The 18652-nt window shown below is 39.9% G+C and overlaps 3 protein-coding genes and 1 non-coding gene across 5 annotated transcripts; 2 read left to right on the top strand and 2 right to left on the bottom strand.

Annotated features, from left to right (window-relative positions):
- Positions 1-1109: 1109 nt before the first annotated feature.
- LOC140787392 (metacaspase-1-like) lies at positions 1110-4071 on the bottom strand. 2 transcript variants are annotated; one of them, XR_012108841.1, is made up of 5 exons: positions 3221-4007; positions 2806-3136; positions 2511-2631; positions 1589-1802; positions 1110-1314 (listed from the first exon to the last, which is right to left on the bottom strand). XR_012108841.1 is itself a non-coding variant. In XM_073136288.1 (5 exons), exons 1-5 carry the CDS (start codon positions 3642-3644, stop codon positions 1255-1257), a joined length of 1131 nt encoding a protein of 376 aa, XP_072992389.1. In that variant the 5' UTR covers positions 3645-4071; the 3' UTR covers positions 1110-1254. The 2 variants fall into 2 exon arrangements, 1 of the variants encoding a protein (XP_072992389.1); XM_073136288.1 differs by having other exon boundaries at positions 1589-1783; positions 3221-4071.
- A 3511-nt stretch (positions 4072-7582) lies between these two features.
- LOC140785883 (uncharacterized) lies at positions 7583-12063 on the top strand. The gene is made up of 5 exons (XM_073133968.1): positions 7583-7913; positions 8461-8932; positions 9040-10297; positions 10370-10516; positions 11204-12063. Exons 2-5 carry the CDS (start codon positions 8876-8878, stop codon positions 11719-11721), a joined length of 1980 nt encoding a protein of 659 aa, XP_072990069.1. The 5' UTR covers positions 7583-7913; positions 8461-8875; the 3' UTR covers positions 11722-12063.
- Positions 12064-12319: 256 nt separating this feature from the next.
- TRNAY-GUA (transfer RNA tyrosine (anticodon GUA)) lies at positions 12320-12412 on the bottom strand. The gene is made up of 2 exons: positions 12376-12412; positions 12320-12355 (listed from the first exon to the last, which is right to left on the bottom strand). It is a non-coding gene; the product is annotated as a tRNA-Tyr (tRNA).
- A 1758-nt stretch (positions 12413-14170) lies between these two features.
- Positions 14171-17928, top strand: LOC140786749 (phospho-2-dehydro-3-deoxyheptonate aldolase 1, chloroplastic-like). The gene is made up of 5 exons (XM_073135376.1): positions 14171-14833; positions 14913-15190; positions 15274-15550; positions 15966-16211; positions 17328-17928. The coding sequence occupies exons 1-5, from the start codon at positions 14318-14320 to the stop codon at positions 17607-17609; spliced, it is 1599 nt and encodes a 532-aa protein (XP_072991477.1). The 5' UTR covers positions 14171-14317; the 3' UTR covers positions 17610-17928.
- The last annotated feature ends 724 nt before the right edge of the window (positions 17929-18652 follow it).

Here is an 18652-nt window from a genome sequence, read left to right as displayed (position 1 = left end):
GACTTTAAAATTAATCTTCCACTTAAAATATCAAGCATCGCATAATTTATGCATATACTCATACATAAAATTTAGACACATTAATATCTAATATTTGTATCTCTATTTTGATAAAATCTTATCCATATTCGGATTTGATAAGATTTTCTTTAATGATTAAATCAGATCTGTTTTCATCTCTGCTTGTACTCCTGTGGATGGTTTTTCATTTAGTCGCCTGGTTGATTTCGGCATCCACGTAGTGAACTTCTCTTCTCATGCATAAATGATCTCAAATACAAGTACCTTTAATCTTCTTTAATAAAAGTAAATTGATCTACCAAAGAGAAAACTAATGGTCAATCAATCAAATCGTAGATAAGCTCCAATCCAATCTATCTAATAATCTAATAAATCGATAAACGCAATCATTACATAAAGAAAAAAAAAATCTTTAAATAAATAATTCTTCATTGACTAAATATAAGAAAAGAGAAGAAAAAAATATTAAAGCCAAAGCTTTCCTTAATTATTCTTAAACCTCAACGAAAAAGATAAGTTCATCGAAAGCCGTGCTATGAAACAAGATGATATTCTGGTCGAGGTGGGGAGCAGCAGATGGAGAATAGATCTACGAGTTGACTACATATACTCCTGCAGATCATGATAACTTTCTCCATGCAAGATGTTACTGGGAAATTAACTTCATGACAGTCAGCTCCTACCATGGCTAAAGCTTCGAGAGACGGGAATTCTGACGGTCCCCTAGCAAAACTTGAAGCCATCGTCTCTTCCTTCAACTCAATCTTTCAAATTATATAAGATATGAAGAACTCGCAACCGATACTAGAATATATATATATATATATACTCTTATTAACTTTATCATTATTATGGATAGAGCTCTTTATTTTCTTTATTTAATTGTTAAAAATTAACAAAGTAATTATCCAAAAAAAATATATCAAATAGTCTCTAGATTAACAATTCTACAACTCTGAACTTAAAGTTATACTGTAGCAAACTCTAAATTTAGAGCTTAACTTGGTCTCATATTGAAAATTTGGAGCCCGGTTATAAGAGCAAGGAAGGCAATACAAGATAATTTCTGATGTCAAAGCCCAAGAAGAGAAAGAGAAATTAAAAGAAATCTTATTTTAGGATAGTGATACATGTAGTTATACAAGTTGCAGCAATGCTAGGTAACAGTGAAGCAATAATAGGTTAACATCTTCACTGATATTATGACATAGATGTGTGATACTTAGTAGCATATTACAACAGGAGCGGTTTCCGATAAATATCGAACATTTCTGAAGCAGACAGCTGAGGCTCCTGCAAACCAAATAAAATTGATGTCAGGAATCAATTTTCTCATGAAAAAAACAAAAAGATAGAACCTAAAGTTTTTTAGCACCAATTATTAAGAACATGATATAAAGAATTTTGTATATCTTGATTCACTGTGTTGCATTGCACTGTCTTGTAGAGTTTAATCTCAATCTCAACTTGAATATATATATATATATATATTACTTAAGAAACTTATAGAAGACCTCAAATTGCATCAAGGAATCAGGACTGCTGGATTAATTTTATCAAGCTTCACCTGTGTAGTGCGAAAAGTGAGAACCCTTCGGATGAGAGAAGCGATTGGGCCATTGAGGTGAATGCTCGTGTTGGTGTCACGGATTGCGGATCTCATGTTGGTAAGCAAGCGACCATAAGTAGTTCCAGGTTCAGATTCTATAGCTTGGATAAAACTGTATGTCATGGCACCAGTTGAAGTAGAACCAGCGAAAGCCTGGTGGTAATTTGAACGACTGCGATCAAAAAAAAAAAAAAAAAAAAAAAATTTCCTTCTTCTTCTTCTTCTATTTCTCCTAATAATAAAGACTATAAAGAACAAAAACTATGATAAAAGAAACATCTCTGAATTTATCTTCTGTTAACTTAAAATGGTTGTGTTGAAGTTTTGCAACAGGAAGGATGTAGTAGAACTGTAGAACAGAGCAATTACAGTCGAATTATTTTGTCTATATTTTTCTTGACCCCTACCCGACTAGACAATGTAAAAGCTTTCAGTAACTGCTCAATTAAGGTTGAGACTTTCTTCCTTTTACTAAAATACATCAAATACTCTTCTTCTTTTCCCGATCCATCTAAAATATATACGTGTTCAATTTCCTCTTCCTCAAAGGCAGGGACAGGAAGAATATTTTAGTCAGCAACAATAGCATGTTAAAAGTTCCTTATGAACTAACAGGAGATGTTTTTCTTTTTCTTCAAAAGTACATGCAAATCAAAACGATTAGACTTTTCAAATATGGAGGAAAAAAATGTCTTTCTTTCGCAATATCAAAGGAAGTCCATTTGCTGAGAATTATAATCTTCTAGTTAGACTACACACTACAGCTCGATCTAGACAGTTAAGAAGGAAACTAAAGGATATATTGAAGCTTATGTTATGGCCTTCTATGTGTATTAATGAAAAGGAAGTGGATGCATCATATATATATATATATACTCACAGAAGTATCTGCAGAGGTTTGATGATCATCACAACCACTGATCAAGATTGCGAGACCTCCGCTAGTGCCTTTGTATTCACCTGTTGGTGGGCTATGATCCTCCCATTGCCAATATCCTGTCCTGCAAATAGAAATAACTGGCTTGCATATTCTAGCCAAAATTTGCGTGTGAAACAATCAAAAGGATTGCAGATTGAGCTAAAACTGCATGAAGAACCACATTTATATTCTCATAGAATCTAGAATGAAGTTTTCACATTAAAATCGGTCCTGTTATATGGATAAATACGTGTACCTGGAGATGCGGCAAAGATAAGGGAGGTCAAGGATGGTGCCACTGTGGCAGGTGTCCACAATGGCGTGGAGCTTGGCACCCGTGGGAAGCGGACGTACGATGATGGAGTTGACCTCATCATCGACAATCATGCCGTTGGTCTCGAAGTCTAGAGGGCAGAGGGCCTCGTCATAGCCGTCTATCTCGTCGCCACTGGTATCCAGCTTCTGCGCTCCGTGTCCGGAGAAGTGGAACACCAGAGAATCCCGTGAGGAGCACCCAGAAAGCAACCATCGCATGGCCGCCAGTACGTTGGTTTTGGTCGGCTTTCGGAATTGGTCACGTTCCTCCTCTGTACACAATTAAGTGTTGGAATTTAAAAATATAAAAACTATTGTTATATTTTTAAAGAGTAATAGTTGAATATTTTTCATACCAGTGAGAACGAGGATGCATTCCTTTGGGAACCCGAACCTCTCAGATAGCAGGTAACTCATGCAGTTCACATCATTCACAGTCCCCTTGAGCTCATACCGCCTCGAAGTGTAGGTTATGCCGATGAGAACAGCCCTCTTATTTCCATGCACTTGAGGATAGCTTGGTGGAAAATACTGAAGAGGATTCGGATAACCATAAGACTGCACGCCATAGCTCGATGAGTGATTGAGAGAACTGACGGCGCTTGAGATATTTCCGAGGATGGACTTGACGAACCCCACCGCTTCTCCGACACGGTCCGACGAGCGTCCGACGTGGGTGACGGAGCGGCATACGGCGCATCGGATGCTGCGAGCAAAGGGCGGAACCACCAGTTGCACACCGCATCTACTGCACCTCGCAGTCCTATTCCTGCTTCCCATTGCCACCTTTCTCTCCTAAAACACAGCCACAATCCGATGGATGGCCTTTCTCTTCCGTTTCAGGCTTTATTCCAATCGAGAGAAGCAAACGGTACCTTTATTCCAACGGACATGAGTGGGTAAAGAATAGGATGCTGAGTACGTAGTGCCAATTACTTTCTCTAGAGCACTAACAACTGAACAATTGCTGTGAAGGATAAGGTGCACTGGAAAGATATTGAATGCGGATGTCAGCGATGCCTCAACTCGAATCCCAAGCACTGCTGAGTTCAATGCTCCTTGACCCAAGTTGCTTCTCTTTCTCATTCATCTCCTAAAGAATTATATATAAAAATTTCCAAGAATATTGGAACAATTGTTGATGAACATAAACATGAACAACGCCAAGCATGCCATTAACAAGTAAAATTCTTTCAAAAAGCATACTAGAAACTGGAACCAGCATCAATAGTACTTATTTCCTGTCTAATATTCCTACCTACCGTTATATGGTGAAATGCAACAGTTTGAACAAAATTACAAATGTAAGCATGTAAGACGACTCCGTTAATGGCTTAATCCATCTTATCAAACTCGTTTTGGCTCTATCTTTAATTATGCCAAAAACTAACCCAAAATCTATCAGTGTACTTATATATATAGTACCTTACCAATTTGTGGGAGTATCAAGGCAAAGAGTTCCAAACATAGGACGGCACGAATCTCTAGGCGAAAGATTTCTCCCAAGAGATTTAGCCCAAGCCCGGCCGGCCCACTTAAATAGAGGTAGCTCACTTAAAATTTAAGAGAAATTTGCATATAATACCCTCTATTTTAATAAAATTATAATTTACACACTATTTACGAGTCAAACTCTATGATTTAACGAATACGTGCATAAAATACTCTGCCGTTAGTGCGTTATGTTAACTATACTAAAAAATTATAAAAATATAATCAACCAAGTCATTCTTTTTAGTTATTTTAAAAATAAGAATATTTAGTCATTTCAAATATATAATATCTCATGGTGTTAGTCTAAATCTAACACAGAGTAATTTTTTTTGCACATAAAGATTCGTTCTATCTCGACCGCATCGTTCACATCGTGGTATCACCAGATGCATTTGATCTAGTCATACTGGCTAATGAATCAATATATCCTTTTTCCATTGATAGTCAAATTCTAGGGTGGTTCAAAGTCGCCAAGGATCACATTTTGGTGTTGGTTGATACGTACCCATCAATTATTCATGAAGTTTGATGTTAGCGTCAAACATGTCATACGAGAAGGACATGCTCCAATATATTCCTACTCACCATCATCACATTTTAATTATATATGATCGGCCCTGCTAGTTTCCACGTTGCAACGTGGCAGATATTTTATTGCCCAAATATTTTTTATATTTTTCATCCTAAACCAATTAATACCTAGTCTTTGGTTGGTATATGTGATGACCTTTGCTTCTTGTTTTATGGGATTGCTAATTTTAGAAAGAGCAACGGATTAGCATTACATATATATCACCTTGATTAATGCCACAAATTTGTTGAAATAATGTATTTATATATATATCAATTCTAGTACCTGGAAACTTCCAATTCTTTAATATTAAAATAGAGGACTGTTGTAGACATATGCATATATACATATATATATATATGATCTTTAGGCCTAACGACTTCCATACTTTATGAATTTGCATTTATTCATGTGGTTAATAAGAAAATGATAGTTACGAAACTCATAATTATATTAGTGATGTTCATAATAGATTAATATATTGCATTGATATTTTTATTTAACATTACTTAGGATAACAGTCTCTCAATTCTTGGATCATTAAGGGCTAGGTGGATGGGAGAGGGTTTTCCTTGCTACCCCTCATCCACGCTGCTATTGGCATAGTCGTTGTCTAAGCACCGTGGTACCCATCTGATTCTCTCCTCGACCTCTAAGTCACCACGGTCGGAGTTGAAGATTGTGGATCTATCTAGCCCTGCTCTCTACTCGTTCGTTCCTTGCTATCTCTGTCGTAGCGCCTCGCCTTGACCTCCATCGTTGTGCCTTGCCACGTTTCACGGCATCCTTCGTCATGCGCTAGCTCCTCACACCGTGTTGCCTCAGCCTCCGACGTTGTGTCATCGCCTTGCTTCGCCTCAACATCCATTACTGGGCCTTGCCTCACCTTGTCTCACCTCGGTCTCTGTCGCTACGTGTGGACTCGCCTCGCTTAGCTTTCATCACCGTTAAAGCTAGCATCTGCCCAGTTTCTTCATATTTTGGGCCATCTATTTTTTTTAATTAAATCTGTGTGGATGCAATGGGATGTAATAGGCAGCATATACTTGCTCTTCTATGTTCTTGGATTCACATGTCTACCTAAATGGTGTTTACAGGTGTTTCGTTAAATTCATCAGACTTCATCACTGGCGTGCATGTATCCCATCGAAGCTTGCTTTTTAGTTGGATGCTTAGCTTCTCAAGACTCATGTTGTTCTACCTGTAATGCTGCCAGTTGGCCAAGCGAGAGACTTGCTATTAGAGCTTTGCTCTATCTCCTCCGTTTTTATTGTGTTTGAGTTCTTATTATGATACATGTGTTAATTGTTGTTCAGTTTTGTAGTATTCTAGAGCTGCTATCAAATTTTCCCTTATTATTTTTTGTATCAACTTGTAATCGGTATATTAAAATGAATGATATGATCTACAGACTTTCTTTAAGAAAAAAAAAAACTCTTGGGTCATCAAAAGAATCTGAATTACTTGTGCATTTGTTCTCATCCACGAATTAGTTATGATACATCTTTGGTGCAATCCTCTATTAGTTATTCTAAACCACAATACCAATAACAACAAAACTAAAAGATATGTCTATATCTTAGTACAATTTCTCTACTCACTTTTTTTTCAATAGATCACAACTTCACAGGTCCGTAGGCAAATTATAAATTAAGATAAAAGGGTTAGCCTTTTGACAACCTATTTAAATTATATGCATATAATATTTAATAACAAATTTATTAAATATATAACTCGAACGCCGATTAATCCATCAGCGCTTAGCAGCAATGTGAGATGGCGACGAGGAAATCTCACGCCATATCTCGCTACTCGGCTTTAGATTTTAAGAATGGAACTTTCTGGAGAGTTTACGTGGTGGGGTCCAAGTCCAACCCTACTAGAACTAAAATTATTTAATCCCTCTAAACTTTATTTTGCTATCACTAGCTCCATAAATATTTTGAGATGCGGTATTATGTTTTTATCTCGAAAGTTAAGAATGTTGATACTTTTTATTCTAAAAGTTATTATAAACAAAAATTACTTTTACCTTTTATTACTACATCACTTTAATATTTATTAAGTAATAAATAGAAGCAAAGTAGCATTATAATGGTTTTTTATATATAAATGTCTGCTTTCTTCTGCGGATGTTACGCCAGCCATGTGGAATAACTCCGCCGCAGTAACCCGCAGAGTCGGATAAGTGGTCAGAATAACTGGGAGCCCGTGAAGAATAAGGCCCACAGATAGCGGCAAGAAGAAGGAAGAAGGAAGAAGGAAGAAGGGTTTTGCCGACCTAGCAAGTGGAAAACTGCAGCCATGAAGGATAGATACTTGGCATCTGGTCCGAACTTTATAATGAGAAACTTTGGAACTACTATTCCTCTCAATCACGGTGAAAGTAACATAGTATAAAAGTCTTTGCTAATAATGCACCAACAACATATTCTATATATATATATATTACCGGCATAAGTATTTCATGATCAATGGATAGTGAGAGGGGAGATGGAATAGATAGTGAACGGTGGATCGCATGGATTGACTACAGTGTTGAGACGTCAACTCGTTTATGATCTATGATGTGAATCTAATTTGTAATAAAGTATTTCTTTTTTTGTCTGCATGGTTTGGGTCAAAACTTACCAACCAATGTAATTATTATTCTGTCTCTGCTATAAACGAAGCCATCCGCGTGTCAAGGGCGTCTTCAAGTTTTCCTCTTCGACCGCTTCTCTCTCTCTCTCTCTCTCTCTCTCTCTCTCTCTCTCTCTCTAAATCTGGCACGGGCTTGGCTGGCTTGGCAGGTAATTCTTCCCAAGATGGCGTTGTAGTTCGTAAGCATTGGTCGAAAGCATTTGGTCGCCTGTTCTTGTCGAATGCTGACAGGAGAAGAGGAGGAAATCGGTTCCTTTCTGTAACCATTTTACTGGGTTCTTTTTGTTTTCCTATTTGGGTTTTGTTATGGAGATGAAGGGGATTCGTGAAGAAGCATAAAGGTGAGGATTTCTTCCGTTTCATGAGCAAAATTGAGATTAGAATGTTGGTTTTCTTCTTTGTGTGACATCTTGGGATTAGGAATAAGAAAAAAAGGCTGCTGGGGATCTTTCAATGCTTGGGCCTTTGGGAGCTATTTATTCGTCGTTAGTCCTGTGTGATTCCTTTTTATATGGCTTTCTTCAACTCCAGGCGATTTCTTTAGCTTTATCTTCTCTCCTCTCTTTGAGATCAGGAATGCAAGCAATGATGTTTTAATGGGATCGGACCAGAAACAGAACCTTTCCGTTATCGACTTCTTCGTAGTTCAAGCTTCCTTTTGTTTTTCTATAAAAAAAAAGAAGCAAGAATCAAACAAGTTACTCGATTCTTCTTGGGCACCTTCTAATTTTGACTATAAGTTGGAAACATGAATGTTTATGTTCCCACGATTGACTTTGAAAGCTTCTTCTCTTCCAGAGCTAGAATTAGATGCTAAAGGGACTGCTTTTTTATATTGCAAATTGTGGATTTGGGCTCTCTAAGATCTAAAAGTTGCAATCTTGGCAGGGGTTGTAATCGAGACGGATTCGCTTCAGGATTCCCGCTGACATCAAAGCCTTTTTCCGATCACTCTGGCCGTCCCTGGGAACCCATCTCCTCGCACCTTGAGAAAGGTGTGGGTTCAGGAGGATAAGAATTATCCTTGCTGTTTCATTCCACCGTCTGCTCTTCTACTGCTTTGGTTCCCCTGCATTATTGTCAAAGGATCTCCTTTCGACAATGGCTGACCTGTGAAAAATCATTTGATATAGATTTTGCATATGTAATTCTCCATATATCTCCTTTGGCCTTGAGCACGCTTGTTTGTTCTATTCAGTATTGGTAGTAGTTTCACTTGGGAACCTTCTAGAGAAGATAAGCATCAGGATCCTTTTAGATCTTGTGTTCTTTGTCTGGCTTGTGGTTGTATCTATATTCCGAGATGGCAAGGATCAGCTGCTTCTCAGCTTTTCTTGTTCCGAGGAAGAAGAAATCCAAGGTGAGCAGCCATTCGGTTCCTTTCTTTTAGCTTCTTTTTAGATCACTGCGGTGAATCAAGTATAGCAGAGATCTTTGTCTTATTTGGGTTATTGTTTTTGTCTATAGGACACGCCCAAAGCTTTGGATGCTAAAAATGAGAAGGGCAATGGGGATCTGCGTGTGAAGCCAGAAGAATTTGTCGTCCAATTCTTTGATAAATACAAGAAGGAGATATCTGTACATGATGAATCGGTGCCATTTGGTAATGAAGAAAAAAGTTTCTTGCATAATATGAAAGTAATAGGAGATGCAACCCCAGTGAGAACAAAAACAGGAGGTGAGGCAGCTTATGAGGGGGGAGATGAGCAGGATGATATATTATCGATGAGTAGAAATTATTCCGACTTTGATCTCCAAGCACGAGCCGAAGTTGCAGTAGAATTGAATTCTCATTCTCACGATTCAATTGGATCAGTCCCAGGGGAGAACAGTGATAGGGTGGAGGTAAAGTCCGAGAGAGATGAAACAATGTCCTTGGAGTTGATGATCAGGAGTGGGCATGTTAGTGATCCAGGTGTGGGACAGAAGACGACCTTCTGGGATACTCCTAGCCTAAAGCGTTCGTGTTCCAATATCGAGACGAGGAGAGTTAGTAGGTTGCTTGAATCACCTAAAAGGGCTAGTTCATACTATGATCTCCAGAATTTATCAGGAAATTTTGCAAAGGGGGCTCCAAATTGCATTCAGGGCAGCCCCTTATCAGCAATGACCTCGTTCAGTGCAGACCGTGTTATGCTGAAGAAGAGGTCTTCAAGTCAAGTTCTTCCATCAAGGAGCAGGAAGCTTTGGTGGAAGCTTTTCCTGTGGAGTCACAGAAATCTGCACAAGCCTTCAACATCTAAGCCACAGACATTCATAGTGGCCCATGATGTTGCCAACCCAAAAGATGGGTATGCTACTGATACATTTGAGGCAAGCCCTCCAGTTGATAAGAAGAACAAGAAGGTAATGGAGGAAACACAGAACCAGTGGTTTGCTTTCTCGGCAGAATCATCTTCTTTAGATAGAGTAAATGCTTGGGTGAATAGTATTGAGGATGGCTCTTTCTTCCCAGATGATAATGAAGGCAATGAGAATGGTGATGAGGAAGCTGCAGGGACTATTGTTTGCCCAAATTCTGCCGAGTATTGGGGCTCATCTGGGAAGAATCCATCCCAAAGTGTGCGGCATGCATTTGAAGAAATTGCCCAAGCTAATAACATCATCCAATCTTTGAATACCTTCTCCTCTGTAGCTCATATCTCAGGCATGGGCTTGAAGATTATACCTACCATTTCGGCTTTCTCCAGCCTTCGTGCTGTTAATTTATCCAGCAACTTTATAGGTATAGTCTGATGATGAATCTCCTTACATATCCTTTATGTATGGTTGTTTAAAGTCTTTGCACTTCCTGCAGTTCACATATCACCAGGATCATTGCCAAAGAGTCTGCACACTCTAGACTTGTCCAGGAATAAAATTGCTACCATTGAGGGACTTAGGGAACTGACAAGGTTGCGAATTCTTAATCTCAGCTATAACAGAATTTCAAGAATCGGACAAGGTAAGCTCTTCTCATCATGTCATCTTGCTTACATTTTGCTCGTTCCATGTGCTGCTAAATTTGCATAGTGATTGTTTTTGCACTTCTGATGGTGGTGATTTATAACATTACAAAAGAATCTGGCGATAGTAATTCTCTTTAGATCATTCCGCAAAAATAGTTTTGTTGGTCTGCCTTCCAAAATTCCCCTTGCAAGGAAAAACAAAACAGAAAATTTATTGAGATATTTGATGCTTTTAGGCTGTTAATTGCTCCCTGAAATCTGTGGTCCAGGATGGAGTGTACATCCACATGGACCTAACATGGACCTCTGTCAGTTACTGAAAAGCACCTTCTAGTGTCCAAGCATGACTCACATTCTTTAATGATATATCTTCCAATGGTGAACTAGGTGTTCTACTCCACTGTATCTTATTGAATTTTGAGCACCAGCAATACTACGGATTGTGATTCCATAATTCAAGTACCATGATATAGTACATTAGCATTTGGAAAATGACACTATCGTTAGCTTGGCAGATCTATTTATGCAGCTATGAGTGAGTTCGTGGGTGCCTTACTTTAAGTCGACTAAATGAGTAGCTATGCAATAGTATCATTCTACTGAGATGTAAGATGTAAGCCTTTTCTTTTTGGCAATACTTAAAATCAAGTATAATTGGCATAACTGATATTTTGTGATTTCAGGACTATCAAACTGCACTGGGATCAAAGAACTGTATCTCTCTGGGAACAAAATTAGTGATGTGGAGGGGTTGCACAGGCTTCTAAAGCTGACAATATTAGACCTAAGCTTCAACAAAATTATCACAGCCAAGGCCCTGGGACAACTTGTTGCCAACTACAACTCACTCTTGGCCCTCAACCTGCTTGGAAACCCAATCCAGAGCAACATTGGTGATGATCAGCTCCGGAAGGCAGTCTTGGGCCTCCTCCCGCAACTAGCCTATCTAAACAAGCAACCGATCAAGCCACAGAGAGCAAGGGAGGTGGCCACCAACGATGTCGCTAAGGCTGCACTGGGTAACAGCAGGTGGAGCTCTCGGAAGAAATCAGTTCGTCGAGTGAGCGCTAGCACAAGCTCTGCGAAGAGCAGGGTTGGGGAGGTAAGTAGCCACAGGGGATTGGGCAGTGGCTCTGGGCAAAAGAGTAGCAGGTACAGATCAAAGAACAAACACCAAAACTCAACCTCTGGAAGGAAATAAAAGCGAAAATTTCTGGATTTCTGAAAGCTGCAAGTTCTAGAAATAAAATGTGCACATTTGTGCAACGTTTGCAATAAACTATTAACAATTGTCAAGTGTTCATGTATGTTCTCAAGATTGAATTTGCTTCTCCTTGAGAGACGCAATTGATATTCTTCTGGTATTTAATGAGGATTGAGTAGTCTGAATAATGGCTTTGGAGGGAGCAAGAAGTATAGTTGAATATTATGATATCATGCTATTTGCTCCTCTTTTAGTGTGAGCCAATGAGATGGTGTAATGCTCTTCAATTGTAAGTTGATATTGAGGAAATGCTTTCAGGATCCTGATTAATTTGCAACAGTTTTACTCCTAGCATGTGGATGCATTGAAGCAATATGAGAAATGCGTGAATGATTGCTTTATAACAATTTTAAGTGTTTTAAATTAGTAGGGCTTCAAATGAGATGTGTTGGATTTGATGATCAGTTTCTTTATTCAATTTTAATTCCAGGTTGCATTACTCAATTCAAGAAGTATTTGAAATATATATATATATATATATATATATATATATATTTAAACAGCATAAAAAATATGGAACTAATTAAAATAGAAATCCGACCTGCCGGATTCGAACCAGCGACCTAAGGATTACTGATGGTTGCATCCAAACTACAGTCCTCCGCTCTACCAACTGAGCTAAGGTCGGTTTGGTATGAATCCAATTTTTAATTTATATGACCTAGATTTCACCCCATCACCGACCATTCCTATTAAACTCCTATAGCTGGATGGGCTAGATTAACCAATGGAATCAGTATATAAATTTTAGAGTCTTATATTCATCTATAGGAATTTAGGTTATGGGCCGGCCCATAAGTAACATTAATTGAAGCGAATCCATATTGACTGGGATCATGGATCAAATAGAGATTACAAGATGAGATCCGAAACTTTATCGGGTCGGGTTTGGGCCTAAGTAAAAGGATTACCCGGCCCACGTGGATTAAGATTCGAGTAGTGAGCTATCTATTTGGTGTCACGCGACACGTGGGAATCTTTGTGCGCGAATATTCGCGAAATGATTCTGTCCTACACCGGAAACGTGGCAGTGTATCTACGCACAACGGGACAGTGCGCCGAAATGTAATTGAAACCTTATGGTCAGGAGCAGCTCTCCCGTATCAAACAGCGTTTACCATCACTCATCACGTGGCGCGGCTGTCTACTTCTTCTGGAGTTGTAGGCTAACAACCTAAACCTACCCAAAATTGGATGTCATTTTGCCAAAACCTCCCTCCTTTTCTTATATTAAAAGCTGGTAAGGTGGAGGAAACAAGCAATATATAAACAAGAAGGGCCGATCTGCAATTAGGCTAAATTGCGGGTTATGATTTGCAAATATGGATCGGTGAATGCTGTTTGCACCTCCGCAGCTGAAACGCCAGGAGGAAGTAGGTGCGAACTACGAAGCGACGACGCGGCCATACGGTCCAGTGGCCGCCTACGTGGATGGATTTCCAACTATTCGGCTCCGCTCGGCTTGGCTTTGGCTTTATCTACAGTTTGCTACTCGGAATTCGTAGTCAAAATAATCTCGTTTTGAGTTTGGTAAAGAGACAAATTTTGTTGTACTACTTTGACCTGGAGTAGATGGAATAGAGGATGGTAGTTGCAACGTTTCTTTGAAAAGTCTTGGTCAATGTTTGGTTTGCTCGAGTCGGTAATTAACTTTAGACCTAAATTAGATTAGCTAAATTTAGACCTAAATCACTATTAGTTTGTTCAAATTTTAGTAAACTCTAACATCTTTAGGTTTCCTAGCTCTATTATTTAGTTTCCTTTGAAAAATTCAGGAGTTACATGTGAGGTCTTTTTTTTAAAAAAAAAAAATCTAATATGAACCAAAATATTCTAACCTTATTAGCATTGTGACTCACAGTAGCTGAAATTTAATCGGCAAGCTTTATCTATAATGACAGGAAACTGATATCCAGGATATGCTACTAAGCCACTAATGTCATCGTAAGAGAGGCTGTCAACTTGATTGGGGATTATTTTATTAAATGTGATGGTTTTTGTGTGTGTGTGTGTGTATTTGAGGTAGAACCGTAGAATAATGCAGCCACGAGTCGCACCAACCCTCTAACGCACATGTTTAACACGTGCTCTTACCTACTCTTAATATTATTATTATAATATTTATTTATGTTTAGTGCTCTCACCTACGGACCTACTCGACTCGACTACTAGATGAGGTAAAGCCTAAAGAGTATAATTTACGAAACGGCTTGCAACTCGACTCCAAGCCGATCTCTAATAAGCCTCCATTAATCTTCATTAGGTAATAAATTATAATCGAAGATTTAGCTATTTAACTCCCTTAATTAGCGTCTCTCTCCTAAATCTTTTCCCCATTATACCCGAAACACCCCTCCTTTCGTTCTCTCCAACTACCACGCCACCAACCCCCCTCCGCTTTCCTCCTCTTCATCCCATTCACCTCTATAAATCCCCCTCCCGTTCTCTCTCTACCCTTCTCAGGGGCAATCTCTAATCTTTCTCATTGTCTCTTATAACCACAAGAAGAAGAAGGATCTAGAGAGAGAAAGCAATGGCCCTCGCCACCAACTCTCCTCTCTCCATCCAACCCCACCAACACCTCTCCTCAGCCTCCACCATCTCCGGAGGCGGCGCCGCTCTCCTCCCCATCAAACCCCGCCTCTCCGCCGCCGTCCGTCCCATTTCCGCCGTCCACGCCGCAGATCCGGCGAAGAACCCCGTCGTCGCCGACAAGCCGGCGCCGACGATATCGACCCCGGGAAGGTGGACTGTGGACAGCTGGCGATCGAAGAAGGCCTTGCAGCTCCCGGAGTACCCGGATAAGAAGGACCTGGAATCGGTGCTGAAGACGATCGAGAGCTTCCCGCCGATCGTCTTCGCCGGCGAGGCTAGGAGCCTAGAAGAGCGCCTGGCCGACGCTGCCGTCGGGAAAGCCTTCCTCCTCCAGGGCGGCGACTGCGCGGAGAGCTTCAAAGAGTTCAACGCCAACAACATCCGAGACACCTTCCGTATCCTCCTCCAGATGGGCGTCGTCCTCATGTTCGGCGGCCAGATGCCCGTCGTCAAGGTACGGAACACTTACCCTATAGCTAGATATGTTAAACTCCATTTCAGATCTGAGTTGCTGACTGTCTGATCTGGATCAGGTGGGGAGAATGGCGGGGCAGTTCGCGAAACCTAGATCCGATTCCTTCGAGGAGAAGAATGGGGTCAAGCTTCCGAGCTACAGAGGAGACAACGTCAACGGTGACGCTTTCGATGAGAAATCTAGGGTGCCTGATCCCCAACGCATGATCCGCGCGTATTGCCAATCCGCCGCCACGCTCAATCTCCTCCGTGCGTTCGCCACTGGAGGCTACGCCGCCATGCAGCGCGTGACGCAGTGGAATCTCGACTTCACGCAGCACAGCGAGCAAGGAGACAGGTGAGCCGCACGATCTAGCGCTTCATTTTTTGATCCAGTTCAGATTTGATAAGGTTTTAATGGTTTCGGTTTCGTATTTTTAGGTATCGTGAATTGGCGCATCGTGTGGACGAGGCGCTAGGGTTCATGGCGGCGGCGGGGTTGACGGTGGACCACCCGATCATGACGACGACCGAGTTCTGGACCTCGCACGAGTGCCTTCTTCTTCCCTACGAGCAATCCCTCACACGTGAGGATTCCACCTCTGGGCTCTTCTACGACTGCTCTGCTCATTTCATTTGGGTTGGGGAGCGCACTCGCCAGCTCGATGGAGCCCATGTTGAATTCCTCCGTGGAGTCGCCAATCCACTTGGCATCAAGGTAAAATTGGCACAATACCCCCCAAAACTAGCACAAATTTATGCACCTGGATTAAAATTAAGATTTCTTGTGTTTGCATGCTAGTATGCTATTCTAACCTCGATTGCTTAATAGGAAAAGATACAATGCATTCACTGATAATCTACTTTTAAAATGAATTGCATAATATCCTTTTCTTTTTCTTTATGAATTGTTGAAGTTTTTGACGTGCTGGTTAGTCATAAGTATTCTGAGAGATCCATTCAAAGTATTAGAGATTTGAATTGTACACGTTGATACCGCATTCTTAGACGAATACATTCTAAATAGCAAGTTTAGCCGATATGTATTTGGAAAAGAAAATTACAAGATGTATATTTATAAAGAAAACCCTTGGTGTTAATGCTGAATTTGTTTCGATGGTTGGTTTGTGCAGGTGAGCGATAAGATGGACCCAAAGGAATTGGTGAAGCTGATAGAGATACTAAACCCCAAGAACAAGCCTGGAAGGATTACTATAATTGCGAGGATGGGGGCTGAGAACATGAGAGTGAAGCTGCCGCATCTCATCAGGGCCGTCCGTGGAGCGGGCCAGATTGTTACCTGGGTCAGTGACCCCATGCATGGGAACACCATTAAGGCACCCTGCGGTCTAAAGACTCGCCCTTTCGACTCCATCCTGGTATGGCATTTTTCCCTTCTCTGCACTTTACCTTAATTATGTAACATTACTAGTTTAGTCTATGTGATGGGTCAGAAAAATTCTTTAGACTATTTGTGCATCGTTCTTATAATGCATTCATGTTAACTTAGTAGAATTAAACTAAAATCTAGTAGGAAACAAGGGGACTCTTGTTTAAGGTACAACTCTCTGTAGTTCCATGGAATTCTGAAGTCCACTCCAGTCATACTCACAAAAATGTGGAAATGGCAGTGGTTGTTGGTAGGTTGTTGTCAAAATAATTCATCCCTCTCTGTACCGGACCAATTAGTGTTTGGATGGAATAATTGATGGGTCCACCAGTCCATATATGCTCAAAATTGATGATCCTAGTTAATCGTGGCTATGGCCCACAATTACCAAACCTCAGGCCTGAAACTGGTGGGGCTTACTTTGAGTGCTCTACCATAAAATTGGAATTGCTTAGGCTTGATGGTTTATTGAGGTAATATACCATATAATATCCAACCTGCTCTAAATTGTTATAGTTTCTTTTGGAATACAATAAGTTGGTGCTTCTTTGGGTTTTCTTGTCCTGTTAAAACTTATGTCATCCTCTTCTCTGAGTTAATGCCCACCACACTGAAGGCTTTTATTAATTAAAAGGTTGTTTGGAAGGAAGGTGGTTCCTAATTTCAGTAAGCTAAAAAAGTTTTGACGGTCAGAGTTATATATTTATTGAATATTTGCTTGATGCTAGCGCATCTCGTTCTTATAAAACTGATTAGGATTTGTTATAAGAAACATAGTGGCATCTTCCTCGAATCTGCATGACAATTTATAAATTACTAATGCAATATTAGTTAGACATGACATATTAGGGCTCATATTATATTCTAAGCTCTTATTTGTTTAACATAGAAACACTGGGGCCCGTATTATATATTGAAGTGCTACTTTTTTTACTGGAAAATTTTGGGATGGGAGTCATACTTGTTCAGTAGGACTTCTTGAATGGGTGTTATGCTTCTTATATACCTAAATTAGTATTTTATGCTCAACTATGGGACATACACCTTAAGAATTGGTATTGTTTGCTTTGATTATCTAACGACTAATGATATTGTTCTTTAACAGGCCGAGGTAAGAGCCTTCTTCGATGTCCATGAGCAAGAAGGAAGCCACCCCGGTGGTGTGCATCTTGAGATGACTGGGCAGAACGTGACCGAGTGCATCGGTGGGTCTCGGACCGTCACCTTCGATGACCTGGGCTCCCGCTACCACACCCACTGTGACCCAAGACTTAATGCCTCTCAGTCACTGGAGCTGGCCTTTATCATCGCGGAGAGGCTGAGGAAGAGGAGGATCCGGTCGACTCTGCCCAACCAATTGAACTCATTACCTTCCTTGTCTTTCTAAGGTGATAAGAGGAGTGTCAGAAGTCAGAAATATATCTTATTGTTTGCTTCATTTGTTGATGGGGGTGGTGTTATAAATTATATGATAAAGCTCATATGTGCTGGAGATGTAGTTTTCTACTTTTGTCCTGGATTATGTGTATTAGTGTATGTATGAGTAAGTACACCACGGATCTGAGTTCTTGTCCTTCCACAACAAAAGATATCGGCTGCTTAGGGTATCTGGGTACCTTTATATGTCTTTTAATCTGTCGAGTTAAATGCTCAATAGGTTTGTATCCTAAGCTTTACTACTAAGTTATCCAGTGGCGAACTTTTTACCTGCTTCTTAAAAATTTACATTTGCTTAGATAGAAATGATCAATGTATTGTAGTGGATTTGTACATCTCTGTATACTTCCTTCCCCCATTGTTTTAGTAATTATTTGGCATTGGCAGCAACCATTATGATCAAGATCGACTGTACTAATTTGCAGTTAGCTTAAAGCAGTAGCTTGCCAGCACGATTACTAGCAAATCTCGGTGGTGTTTAATTTGAAATAATAGTTCAGTGGTTAACATGATTTAAAACTTAGATTATATAATTTACTATATTAGCTAAAACTATTAGTGGAGTCAAAGTGTCTTAGAGAAAGCTAATATCGAGTCATGGAAACGCTCGCAACGTGACTAGAAGCAAAACATAAAACATTTCAAACTTTTATTCTTGAAAATTAGATCTAATGTGCATGGAAACTGGGGCCAGGCCCAAGGGAAGCTTAAAACCATACTGGGTCGAAGAGCTGGCCCCTCTTGTTCTTCGACTTATCTCCTCTGGGCTCTGGTTACGAGTGAAAAGGGTCAGATACATCAGTATTCATTATCTAAATCCATAAAAACATATGATATAACTATTTGAAATCTATAACGCAATAGATTCTAAATTCATAACAAAATACAAAAACAGTTTTTTATATCTCTATTATATATGAAATCCAATCGAATCAGATCTAATCTAACTCGATTTCTCCCGGACTTCTAGTAGTTGGACCCTATTAATCCGTT

This window comes from Typha latifolia, chromosome 4 (genome assembly GCF_019914945.1).
Source record: "Typha latifolia isolate L0001 chromosome 4, TyphaL0001v2, whole genome shotgun sequence".
Taxonomy (NCBI): Eukaryota; Viridiplantae; Streptophyta; class Magnoliopsida; order Poales; family Typhaceae; genus Typha; species Typha latifolia.
Note: the sequence above shows the minus strand (reverse complement) of the source record. Positions and strands in the feature narration are given on the sequence as shown.

Excerpts from the sequence above, each read along its gene's own strand:
- LOC140787392 (XM_073136288.1), bottom strand. The coding sequence starts at position 3,644 with ATGGGAAGCAGGAATAGGACTGCGAGGTGCAGTAGATGCGGTGTGCAA. Across the intron at positions 3,137-3,220 it reads ATGCATCCTCGTTCTCACTG|AGGAGGAACGTGACCAATTC; the intron begins GTATGAAAAATA and ends AATTGTGTACAG. Across the intron at positions 2,632-2,805 it reads TATCTTTGCCGCATCTCCAG|GACAGGATATTGGCAATGGG; the intron begins GTACACGTATTT and ends TTCTATTTGCAG.
- LOC140785883 (XM_073133968.1), top strand. The coding sequence starts at position 8,876 with ATGGCAAGGATCAGCTGCTTCTCAGCTTTTCTTGTTCCGAGGAAGAAG. Across the intron at positions 10,298-10,369 it reads TTTATCCAGCAACTTTATAG|TTCACATATCACCAGGATCA; the intron begins GTATAGTCTGAT and ends CACTTCCTGCAG. Across the intron at positions 10,517-11,203 it reads AATTTCAAGAATCGGACAAG|GACTATCAAACTGCACTGGG; the intron begins GTAAGCTCTTCT and ends TTGTGATTTCAG.
- LOC140786749 (XM_073135376.1), top strand. The coding sequence starts at position 14,318 with ATGGCCCTCGCCACCAACTCTCCTCTCTCCATCCAACCCCACCAACAC. Across the intron at positions 15,551-15,965 it reads CCAATCCACTTGGCATCAAG|GTGAGCGATAAGATGGACCC; the intron begins GTAAAATTGGCA and ends TGGTTTGTGCAG. Across the intron at positions 16,212-17,327 it reads GCCCTTTCGACTCCATCCTG|GCCGAGGTAAGAGCCTTCTT; the intron begins GTATGGCATTTT and ends GTTCTTTAACAG.